General features: G+C 43.1%; 2 protein-coding genes across 2 annotated transcripts in view; one reads left to right on the forward strand and one right to left on the reverse strand.

The window, feature by feature from the left end:
* The window catches only part of lrp2a (low density lipoprotein receptor-related protein 2a), a gene marked incomplete at both ends in the record, with an annotated part of 42,592 nt that extends 35,933 nt beyond the window's left edge, over positions 1–6,659 (forward strand). The window contains 20 exons of the mRNA XM_084544818.1: positions 159–275; positions 400–537; positions 713–835; positions 961–1,089; positions 1,370–1,501; positions 1,614–1,745; positions 1,870–2,013; positions 2,102–2,267; positions 2,353–2,481; positions 2,560–2,783; positions 2,884–3,063; positions 3,230–3,349; positions 3,538–3,628; positions 3,785–3,852; positions 4,361–4,478; positions 4,588–4,708; positions 4,929–5,036; positions 5,440–5,556; positions 6,335–6,406; positions 6,489–6,659. Of these exons, the coding sequence (XP_084400944.1) occupies positions 159–275; positions 400–537; positions 713–835; positions 961–1,089; positions 1,370–1,501; positions 1,614–1,745; positions 1,870–2,013; positions 2,102–2,267; positions 2,353–2,481; positions 2,560–2,783; positions 2,884–3,063; positions 3,230–3,349; positions 3,538–3,628; positions 3,785–3,852; positions 4,361–4,478; positions 4,588–4,708; positions 4,929–5,036; positions 5,440–5,556; positions 6,335–6,406; positions 6,489–6,659 (2,600 nt within the window). The remainder of the gene's footprint in view (positions 1–158; positions 276–399; positions 538–712; positions 836–960; positions 1,090–1,369; positions 1,502–1,613; positions 1,746–1,869; positions 2,014–2,101; positions 2,268–2,352; positions 2,482–2,559; positions 2,784–2,883; positions 3,064–3,229; positions 3,350–3,537; positions 3,629–3,784; positions 3,853–4,360; positions 4,479–4,587; positions 4,709–4,928; positions 5,037–5,439; positions 5,557–6,334; positions 6,407–6,488) is intronic.
* A 969-nt stretch (positions 6,660–7,628) lies between these two features.
* rdh1 (retinol dehydrogenase 1) lies at positions 7,629–10,714 on the reverse strand (the record flags this gene model as incomplete). The annotated part of the gene is made up of 6 exons (XM_084544528.1): positions 7,629–7,857; positions 7,928–8,091; positions 8,781–9,039; positions 9,727–10,057; positions 10,146–10,181; positions 10,706–10,714. The coding sequence occupies 6 exons, from the start codon at positions 10,712–10,714 to the stop codon at positions 7,631–7,633; spliced, it is 1,026 nt and encodes a 341-aa protein (XP_084400654.1). The 3' UTR covers positions 7,629–7,630.
* Between the last annotated feature and the right edge of the window lie 24 nt (positions 10,715–10,738).

A 10,738-nucleotide genomic window follows, 5' to 3' on the forward strand; every position in this document is an offset into this window, starting at 1 on the left:
GTAGAAGCTCAAGGCTCACTGGAAATGGTATATCTAAAAGTTTTTCTTGATTAAATAAAAGAGTATTTCTCGTGCAATCATAAAGAAAAACTACTTTTTTAAGTAATGCTTTTAAATGTAACTTTTAAACCATGTTTGTGCTCGTTTGGCTGTTGCAGAGTTGCGCGCTTGTCTCCCTGGTTACTTCCAATGCGTCAGCGGACACTGTATTGCTGAACGTTTCAAATGCGATGGCAATGCCGACTGTCTGGACTTCACAGATGAGACTTCATGTCGTGAGTGCCTCATATCATATAGTTTACCTCAGCCTTGGTTTCGATAGGACTGATGGTGACGAGTTTGGTTGTTGATTTGTAGCTGACAAGAGAATTAGTTTGACCAAATGTTTCTGACTTTCAGCGACCCGATATCCCAACGGCACATACTGCCCCCCTTTCCTGTTTGAATGCAAGAACCACGTCTGTGTCCAGCCACAATGGAAATGCGACGGAGACAATGACTGTGGAGACAACTCAGACGAGGAGCTTCACCTCTGCTGTAACATACATACTCGCTCAAGTCTAGCACACAATAGACACACACAATGCACAATCACGTCAAATGACATACTGACTCATTATTTCTACACTATTTGTATAGAAGGTTATTAAGCACAATATTTTAATCTGCTAAAGATGCTTTAAGGTTTACTTTACATTCTCTTTATCCTTAGTGGACATCCAGTGTGAGCTTCCCTTCCGTTTCCGCTGCGACAACAACCGTTGCATCTACAGCCACGAGTTGTGTAACTCTATGGATGACTGCGGCGATGGCTCAGATGAGAGACAAGAAAACTGTAAGGATAACACTTACCGTCGCATAGTCTCATTCATCTTCTCAAACTGCAGTAATCCCGACTATATTTCTGAACTAAACTAAAGTCATCTACAGTTTGACTGGAGTTTGTTTCTCTTCGTGTAGGTCAAAAACCCACACATGGGCCCTGCACAGATGAAGAGTACAAATGCAGTAACGGACAGTGCATCCCTCTGCAGTATGCCTGTGATGATTACGATGACTGTGGCGACCAGTCAGATGAGCTCGGCTGCCGTAAGTAACAGTAACAAAGAGCATATTAGTAAGTCCCAAATGACCCATATAGAAAAAGTGTAAAATATTAGGTGTAAATTTCAGATTGTGCTTTCCAGTACTGTTCAAATACAGAGACGTAGAAAAAGAACAATACAATGAAAAACTCTGACTAGAGATAATAAAAAAACCTGACTACAGGATCAAATGATAACAAAACATACTCTTAAGTTGTATACGCTTATCTATGTGAGGGTTCAGTTTAACGTCCAGTGCTTGTGTTTTTATCCACTTTTTTTAGACGATGACAGCAGGCACACATGCGCTACCAACATCTGTGAACACAACTGTACCGACCTCACAGAGGGAGGCTTCCTCTGCTCCTGCAGGCCTGGTTACAAGCCCAGAGCCACAGAAAAGCACACCTGTGAAGGTAAACAACACATTCATTAGTCATTCATGTGCTCAGTCCTTTTAAACGCTGACGCATTCAATTCATGCATTTTTTCTTTTTTTCTTTTTCTCTCCTCTTCTTGTTGGGACAGATGTGAATGAGTGTGAAGTGTATGGGACGTGCCCTCAGGACTGCAAAAACACAAAGGGCAGCTACGAGTGTTTCTGTGCTGAAGGCTTTCACTCTTTTGGTGAGCCGCCGGGCACTGAGTGTGCCGCTCAAGGTAAGAGCCCGATGTTCACACAGTGAAGAAGAGTCTTTGTGAATGATTCATGTTAATTCTCATTAAAGCTCAACTCCTAATTTAAAGCGCTAACATAATTTGCCACGCTTCATTCTCCATGTAGGAAACCCACCAGTGCTCCTTTTGCCAGACAATGTTCGCATCCGTCGTTTCAACTTGTCCTCTGAGGAGTATTCAGACTATGTGGACAATGCTGAGCACATCCAAGCCTTGGACTACCTGTGGGATCCAGAGGGTGAAGGCCTCAGTAAGTGCTACTCTTTTAATGTTCTTGTTTAGTCACAGTGAATGTAGAAATGAAAAGGTCTGATAATCTTTGTGGTGTTGTGCTGTAGGTATTGTTTACTGGACAGTTCTGGGTCGGGGATCTAACTTTGGCTCCATCAAACGCGCCTATATGACCACATTCAATGATCGCGGCAACAATCCTGTAAAAGACGTGGATCTGAACCTGCGCTACATCGCTAACCCTGATGGCATCGCCGTGGACTGGGTCGGCAGGTAATCCACAAGTTTTACGCCTTCACGTTTGTACTGTTGAGTTGCTGTTTTTCTTGCTCACAGCATTTTTAATCACTTGTCACAGACACATTTACTGGACTGATTCAGGGACCAACCGAATTGAAGTGGCCAAGCTGGATGGGCGGTACAGGAAGTGGTTGATCCACACTGACCTTGACCAGCCTGCTGCCATTGTTGTGAATCCATCACTCGGGTATGAGGCTGTATGCAGCTTTTGTTTGGAAAAGACAAAAAGCTTTGTGTGCAAAATAACTGAGTTGTTTCTGTGCAGGATGATGTACTGGACAGACTGGGGCAGGAATCCCAGAATAGAGTCAGCGTGGATGGATGGTCAGGACAGAAAGGTGCTGGTGGGAGAGGAGGACCTGGGCTGGCCTACTGGGCTGACTCTGGACTATCTGAATGGAAACAGAATCTACTGGTGTGACTCAAAAGAAAACATCATTGAGTCCATGAAGCCTGATGGCACAGACAGACAGATCGTCACATCAGGAGGTCAGGACTTGTTTTATAGGCACACACTGGCACGTTGAGTGTTTGATTCAGAAAAAAATGAAAGAATATGCATCGATGGCATTATTTAACTCTGTTCCAGATGTTGGGCATCCCTACAGTCTGGACGTGTTTGAGGGACATGTGTACTGGACAACAAAAGACAAAGGAGAAGTGTGGAAAATAAACAAGTTTGGGACAGGAAATAAAGTCAAAGTTCTAACCATTAACCCCTGGCTGACGCAAGTCCGTATTTACCAGGAGCACCGACACAACCAGTCAGGTCAGAACAGTTTGTAAAATTGGGAAATTTAAATACAACTGCAAAAGATTTCAGTCAGAATAAGCAGAACATTTTATACCGTAGCGGTAGCGGTCGGCTATTAGTTCATTTTTTAAACTGGCATGTTTTTCTGACAGCTTTGCTATTTATGTTTGATCGTCTTTAGTTTCCAACCCTTGTAAGAATGTGTGCAGTCACCTCTGCCTCCTCCGGCCGGGCGGGTACACCTGCACCTGCCCGCAAGGCTCCTCACTGATGGGGAGTGACTCCGGCCAGTGTGATGCAGGTAAACAAACCAGGCTGCATGTAATGTCTGCGCACGTGTATTAACTGTGATGTTGCATCTAAGTTTGCATTCATAAATCCGTTCTCCACATGTGCCTGGCTGCCCCTGTGCGACGTCCTTCTGTTGTTGTTGTTGTTGTTGTTGTTGTTGTTGGTGATTCTCTGTATGCCTGGCTTTTGCTCCTGCAGCCATTGAGGCTCCCGTTCCAATGCCACTTGCATGTCGATGCATGAATGGCGGAACCTGCTACACTGATGAAGGGGGTCTGCCCAAGTGCAAGTGAGTTTAGCTGCAGGTGTCATTTTTTACCTGTGAGAGACAGGTCATTGTCTGTAATGTCTTATGTTTGGTATTCCATCATTTTCATTCACATTGTTTTACCAAGTAAGTCATTCTTAAAGATTTGTTTTTATGTGTTGTCATGATTTTGTGTAGATGTCTGTATGGCTATGTGGGCAGCTACTGTGAGATGGGGAAGTCACGGGGTGCTCCAGCAGGAACAGGTATAGTTTATCACCTACTATCTAACTATATTTATTCCTTTAGTTTAATATGTGCATCCTTAAAGTTAGGCATAAGTTGGTTCCTTTAAAAACCTGTGGGAGCCCTTCATCCGTGCATGTTTGACATGTGATAGCCGATCGGTACTAAAAACTACTCGGCCAAGAAAACAGCCTGGTTCAGCAGCTGCTGAGGTGTTAACATCACACATTTACTTAGTAAATGGTCAAATAAATGATCAACTTTTAACAAGAGGTCATCCAGAAGTCATTAACAGTAATAGACAAGTCAGCAGAAAATGTTAATAATCTGCACCTTATTCAAAAAACAAGCTGAAACAAGGACTGAAACAACTGGATGTGGACTTCCTTAAAGAAGCTCGTCAACAAACTGCAGGTCCGAATGTTTCAGCTTGTTTTTTTGGATATAATATGACCTGGATGATTGAGAACCTACACAGACAATGTGTCCCATAACAGCACATCTTGATATTTAACTCTTTTTCTTTAGCTGTAGCCGTTCTTCTCGCAGTCATTATCATCCTGATCACTGGAGCTCTGGCAGTTGGGGTTTTCCTCAACTACAAACGAACAGGATCTTTCATCCCCTCCATTCCCAAACTACCCAGGTATCTATCTGTTTCGTTCAATGCACGTATTTATTTATTAAAAAACTGTAGTGAAGCTTACAGTAGACTGTTTAGATCAAAGTTCACGTTGTGTTGTGTTGTCGTGCAGCCTCAGCAGTCTGGTGAAGTCCACCGACAACGGGAACGGTGTCACGTTTCACTCGGGTGATAATGTCGATCTCGGATCATCACACATCGGAGTGTCATTCATTGACACAAACATGCAGATGGTGAGTTCTGGATTCATACGTGTTAGCTGGTAATTATTACCTGAGCCACTAAAAGTGAACCGTCAGCTTTTCTGACAAACATCATTTGTGGTATTGATTGACACCAGCAGCTCCAGAACTGCTGGCGTTAGCAACATTTTAATAACTAAATAGTCGTGTGTCTTTTGAAGTTCAGTTAATGGATGTAAACACAATGTGACCGATACTGTTTTCACCACAGGATGATAATTTTGCCGTGGAAGCTGGGAGACAGCCAATCACTTTTGAGAACCCGTTGTACTCCACTGCTCCTGTAGCTGGGGACGCTGCTGTGATTCATGCCACACAGGTAGTACTGCACAACACATACTCTGTAGAGGGCATTGGATGTGAATTAACTTCAAATTAAAGCGAGAGTTTGCACTTTAAACTTATATTCATTATATAACTGTGATTTAAATTAGTTTTGTATTAACTGCAACAAAACACAAACTTCAACGTTCAACAATTAATAACTACCTGGGTTAAATGAAATAACTAAGTGATCCGACTCATCTCAGCCCACACAAGTGAATCTCTCAAATTAAATGCTCCCACTTTTCTTGTGACATTAATAACTTCTCCACTGGTACCCACTTTTGATCCACTCCTCCCCAGTTGGTGTATTTAAGCTAAAATCACAACAACGTGCCATTGTCCCAGCATATGTGGACCTAACTGTAGCTGATGGGACACCGTACGTTTGTTAACAGGTGACCGTTAACGTGAGCGGGGAGAAGCTGGACAACAACTTTATGAACCCGGCGTACCGAGGAGACCAGAGCGTGGGCGTCGTCAACACGTCTGCTGTCAGCGTCAAACCTGTTCAGGTGACTGTCTTACGTACAGTATGTTCACATGCACCAATCGGCCATAACATTATGACCATGGCCATAATCTCTGTATGAACAACACTAGGTATCTCATTATTGTGGCACGTGTCAGCAGGTTGGATGTATTAAATAGTAAGTGAACATATTGTCCTCAAAGTTGATGTGTCAGAAGCACATAAAATAGACAGGTGGAAGGGTTTGAGTGACTCTGGATGGCTAGATGACTGGGTCAGAGCATCTCCAAGACTGCAGCTCTTGTTCGGTGTACCTTGTCTGCAGTGGTCAGTATCTGTCAAAAGTGGTTCAAGGAAGGAAGAGTAGTGAAAGGGTCATGGGGGGCCAAGGCTCACTGATGCACGTGGGGACCGAGGGCTGTCTACTGCTTAAAGCACCTACAGTGGGTACGTGAGCAACGGAACTGGACCATGGAGCAAAGGAACAGGGTGACCTGGTCTGAGGAACCATGTCTTCTTTTGCATCTTATGGAGGCCCAGGTGCCTGTGTGTCAAAATATGTCACCAAGATGCAAGGAACGCCCTTCTCCGTTGCCATGACGGTGTGCTTAGTCTCCAACAATGTCCAGGTGGTGGTAGCCATCAAAGTAACATCCACATAAATATCAGGACCCAGATCTCAGAAAAACATTACATTATATGGAGTTCAAATCACAATCACGTCTGTGGTTTTATTGTTGTGGCTGATCGGTGTAACTCTACTGAATATATCCTGAACCGTTCCACTGTGATACCGACTGACGGCCTGTGTTTGCTTTCAGGAGTCAAAGTGGGGCCTGTTCAAACGGAAATTAAAGCCAAGCGCCACGTTTGAAAACCCCACATATTCAGAGGTAGGTTTGAACGCAGTGGGTCTGAAGTCACAAAGCTGAATGTATTATTATTATGTTTTTACTCATTTGCATTTATTTACAGATGAAGGATGAAAAGCCTGCAGGAAGCAGCGGGGACCCTTCCGCCCCTGAGCCCTCTCCATTTGCCCCCCCTGCCAAACCTCAGAAGAGGGATCGCCCCAGCACCTTTTCACCAACCGAAGACAGTTTCAAAGACACAGCCAACCTTGTTAAAGAGGACAGCGATGTATAACCTCTCGCCGTTGGGGATTGAAGAAAAAAAAAAAAAGAAAAAGAAAGAAACACACTTTGCACAGAATTTATTTTTTTATGCAGCCTGTGTATAAAACTCAAATTGTTTTAGGACAGAGAAATGCATTTCTATAGAATGAAGAATGAAGTCTTCTGTGACTATGCCTTCTGACATATCTTATGCCAATTCATGTTGTTTTTCTTTATTCTGATGTACAATATGTATATCTTTGCACTGAAACTGCTGATAGAAATGTTAATATGTTGTATATTTGTAAATTTGAACAGTCAGATTTTGTCTGAAATATCTCTGTAATAGATTCTTAATAGTTTGACAAGAAAACTATATAACACATGCTGCATTCTGAATGTACAGTACTTATATGATCAAAGGTTATTAGGGGAATGTGTTGAACGAACGCGTGGATGCATTTACTTCATCTTTTATGTTTATATACCTCATTTCAGGGCTGACTAATTGGATTTTAACTCATTTTTCTACTATACGTTCTCCAGAACAAACAGATATACGAGATAAATTTAGTGCGTGAGTCACACGCATTGTGTGTGATCAAACACATTTGGAATCAACGTGATCTTTTTCTTTTTTATTTTATTGATATTGGAACAAATAATGGCCAAAATAGCTGGGAACAGCACTTGAACGTGCACAAGGACGAGTAGTTGATCATCTTCAAGTGCAACACATGACCTGACGTGACATTTTATGAGCTAATTCTTCACAGATTGATTTATTTTGTATCACAATGAGGACAAATAAAAAAACAATCATCCGAAACAAATGCCTGTATGGAATAAATAATCACTGCTGAGACGTGAATGAATAAATTTCCTATTTTGTAACACAGTGTTGACACTTTTTTTCTGAGGGTTATGGTTTATTGTCACAGTGTATTTCATTTTTTTATGGCTATAATATCATACACTGTTTAACAGTGGTAGAAAAGGAGTTTAGAGGTTTCTTCCCTCTTTAGGCAGTGGGAGAAGCACACGCATTACAAAGTCTGACACGAATGAAGGGAGGTAGGACAGAGGGATCCAGAAAAACTTGGCGTCCCAGCCTGCCGCATAGCGCTTCCGCGGGTAGAGAGCTGTCAGCGCGTGCTCCATGCACCTGGTCACCTTAGAGATGTCCGGACTGCACAGGATGTTCATGGAGAAACTCTGAGCTTTCACATCTGCAGAGAGGAAAACAAATGAAAGGAGAGAACGCTCACTTGAAACTGCATGAACTACACCTCTACTCACACTCATCGAAGTACGTGGCTCCATATGAGTCTCTAACATCTTGAGGGAGGCGCGTCCACAGGCGCTTCAGGTCGGCTTCAATGAGGTCCAGGCGCGTCACCGCTGTCCTGAAGAAACCGGGCTCGATGATGCTCACTTTGATACCGAAGTGCTGCATGTCCCTCCTGGGTGGATGAAGCAGAGAACATGTTTACCGTTCTTTACTCAGCATTCCTCCATTCTCTTGTATGAGACTTTACCACTTTAAAAGCAATTTTGATTAACGTGAGTTTTTCTTGAGTATATCTATTTTCTAATACTTTACTGGATCCATCATCTTTAACTGCTTACCCCAGCCCTAACTTCTGGGCTGGATCCTCTCCCAGCTATCATTTGCTGAGGGCTAATACAGAGAGACAAACAACCATTCATTCACGCACACATGCTCCTAATGGCCAGTTTAAAAATCACCAATTGACCTAACATGCATGTCTTTGGATTATTGGAGAAAACCCACACAGGACCAGGCAGGGAGAATATGCAAACTCAGGAAGGTTCAAGCCAATAACCTTCTTACAATGATAACCACTGCTCCACCATTGAGTGAAATCTCATACTTTGTACTCCACTACATCTATAGAACAGCCGCTGTTAACAGTTTGTCAGGTTAGTGTTAGGGTTTACATAAAAAAAAATATTACTAGTGCATTGTAAAAAATATTGAAAACAGTGACTGCATGTTGTCCGGAGTTCTTCAAATGTCTCAGACACTAAATCCAGCTGAGAGGCTGAACAGTAGAAGAGCCTTGATAAAAATGTTCTTTTTTAATCACTTAATTTTTACTGCTTCACTTGAAATATATCTCAGTCTCACCTGAGGCTGTCTGAAAACGCTTCCACTCCGTATTTGGACAGGCAGTATCCTCCTCCAACCAGAGACAGCCTGCCCAGGATGCTGGCTACGTTCACCACCCTGCCCTTGGCTTTCTTCAGGAGTGGCAGAAACTGGAGGGTCACGTCGATGACTCCCATCAGATTCACGTCCAGGACCTTTGAGAAATCCTCCAGCCGCAGCCAGTCGTTTGGGCTGATGGGTGTCGACCTGCCAGCGTTGTTCACCAACCCCCAAAGACCTGCAGAGAGGAAAAAACAAGGCAGGATCAATATCAGTGACTCCTGCCATGCAACACCCACAGACACTTGCACCGCCACTGGAAGGCCAGCAGTGGGTGCAGAGTGGTGTAACAAACGCCCCCTTAACACCAATTACACTTTAAAGCACACAACAGCCCCTGCATCTATACAAGTATAGACCTTTTTACACTTGAGTACTGTTTAGTGCTATATTCTAAAGCTTCAATTTAATCTAATTTAACGGTGAAATCATTTGGGGGGAAAAATGCGACACATAATTTCCATGAGAGATTAGCCAGAAAAACCCCTCTCCCTTTCTTGCTTTTGTTTTTCATTCTTACTATTATTTAATTTATTATTATAAAATGATTTTATTCAAACACATTTTGATGCACAGTAAGCTTTGTGTCATACTAATGGTAGGTCATACCAAAGAATCCAAGATCATTTAAAATGTGCTTATCAGGATTAACGTACATGATTAATCTTTTGTGTGTGAAGAAGCTTTACTGTGCCTGTGAGGTATTTTCTCCCTCCTATTAAAAAAAAAAAAAAAAAAAAAGACACATCAGTAGGAGGATGATGGGTTGATGATGGGACGGCCCAGGTTGCCTTTATCTCTCCCAGTGCTTCCCTCTGACTGGCACCCTATCAGTGTGCAACCCCCTGCTGCCCGCCCAGCTCACCTCGCTCCCCGACCTCTCTGCTCACAAACTCCACCGCCCTCCCGATGCTCGCACTGTCGGTAACATTCAGCAGGACTGTCTTCAGTCTGGGGGAGGCCGCTGCCGCCAGATCCGCAGCACCTTTCTCTGTGAGACATGTGGCTATGACGTGGAAACCTTTCCTATCCAGCTGCCTGGCCAGAAGGTTCCCAAAGCCGCTGTCGCAGCCTGTGATGAGCACGTGCTTCTGGGTGAAACCGTCCACCTTGTAGGAATCTCTGATGTACCAGCGGATGGCGAAGAGGGTGGCCAGCAGGAAGACACAAGTTAAGGCCGGGTGTGATAGGACAACCTAAGACACAAAAATGACAGCTAGACCTTCTCCTCTCTATATAAAAGACATATGTGAATATTAGGTGAAGTAATTTGAGCAAACTTACCTCTAACAAACCTGTTCCTAAACTGTCAGTGAACGCCTGAGTAGAGAAATTGGAGAGAACTATTAAGTGGAAATGATAAAACCTGAATCACAGACAACCCTCAAGAGGCTCTAAAGTATTTGTTTATGTGCCACTAAAGCAGAATATCAACTGAGGAGCTCAAGTCAAGTCATGCTTTAATGGCTGTGTGGAAACTTACACGGTGTAGATTCCTTCATCAAGTGAACACAAAAAAGGCCCAACAGGAGCTATTTTCTTTCCTCCACTGTCACCTAGTGGGCTTATCAGGTCATGGCAATAACACGCCGGCGAAATTCAACTAAAAGTGCTCTGTATATTAATAAAATGAGCTGTCATGTCCCTTTTTGTGTGCACAAATGAGACTATTTCAAATAAAATGTCTGGTTGATATGGGCTCACCCTAATGACAAAAAGAATGGAAAGAAAATCACATGTGTGGTCGTCATTCTTTCACCTCCGTGCGATACCACAAATAAAAATGTCAAAATGTCCAAACACATTTCAGGATGTCAAGAGATCCTGAGCAAACAAAACCAAACTATCGGCATGTTGGATAGAACAGTAGCAGAAAC

Source organism: Chelon labrosus (assembly GCF_963514085.1).
Source record: "Chelon labrosus genome assembly, chromosome: 5".
Classification (NCBI taxonomy): domain Eukaryota; kingdom Metazoa; phylum Chordata; class Actinopteri; order Mugiliformes; family Mugilidae; genus Chelon; species Chelon labrosus.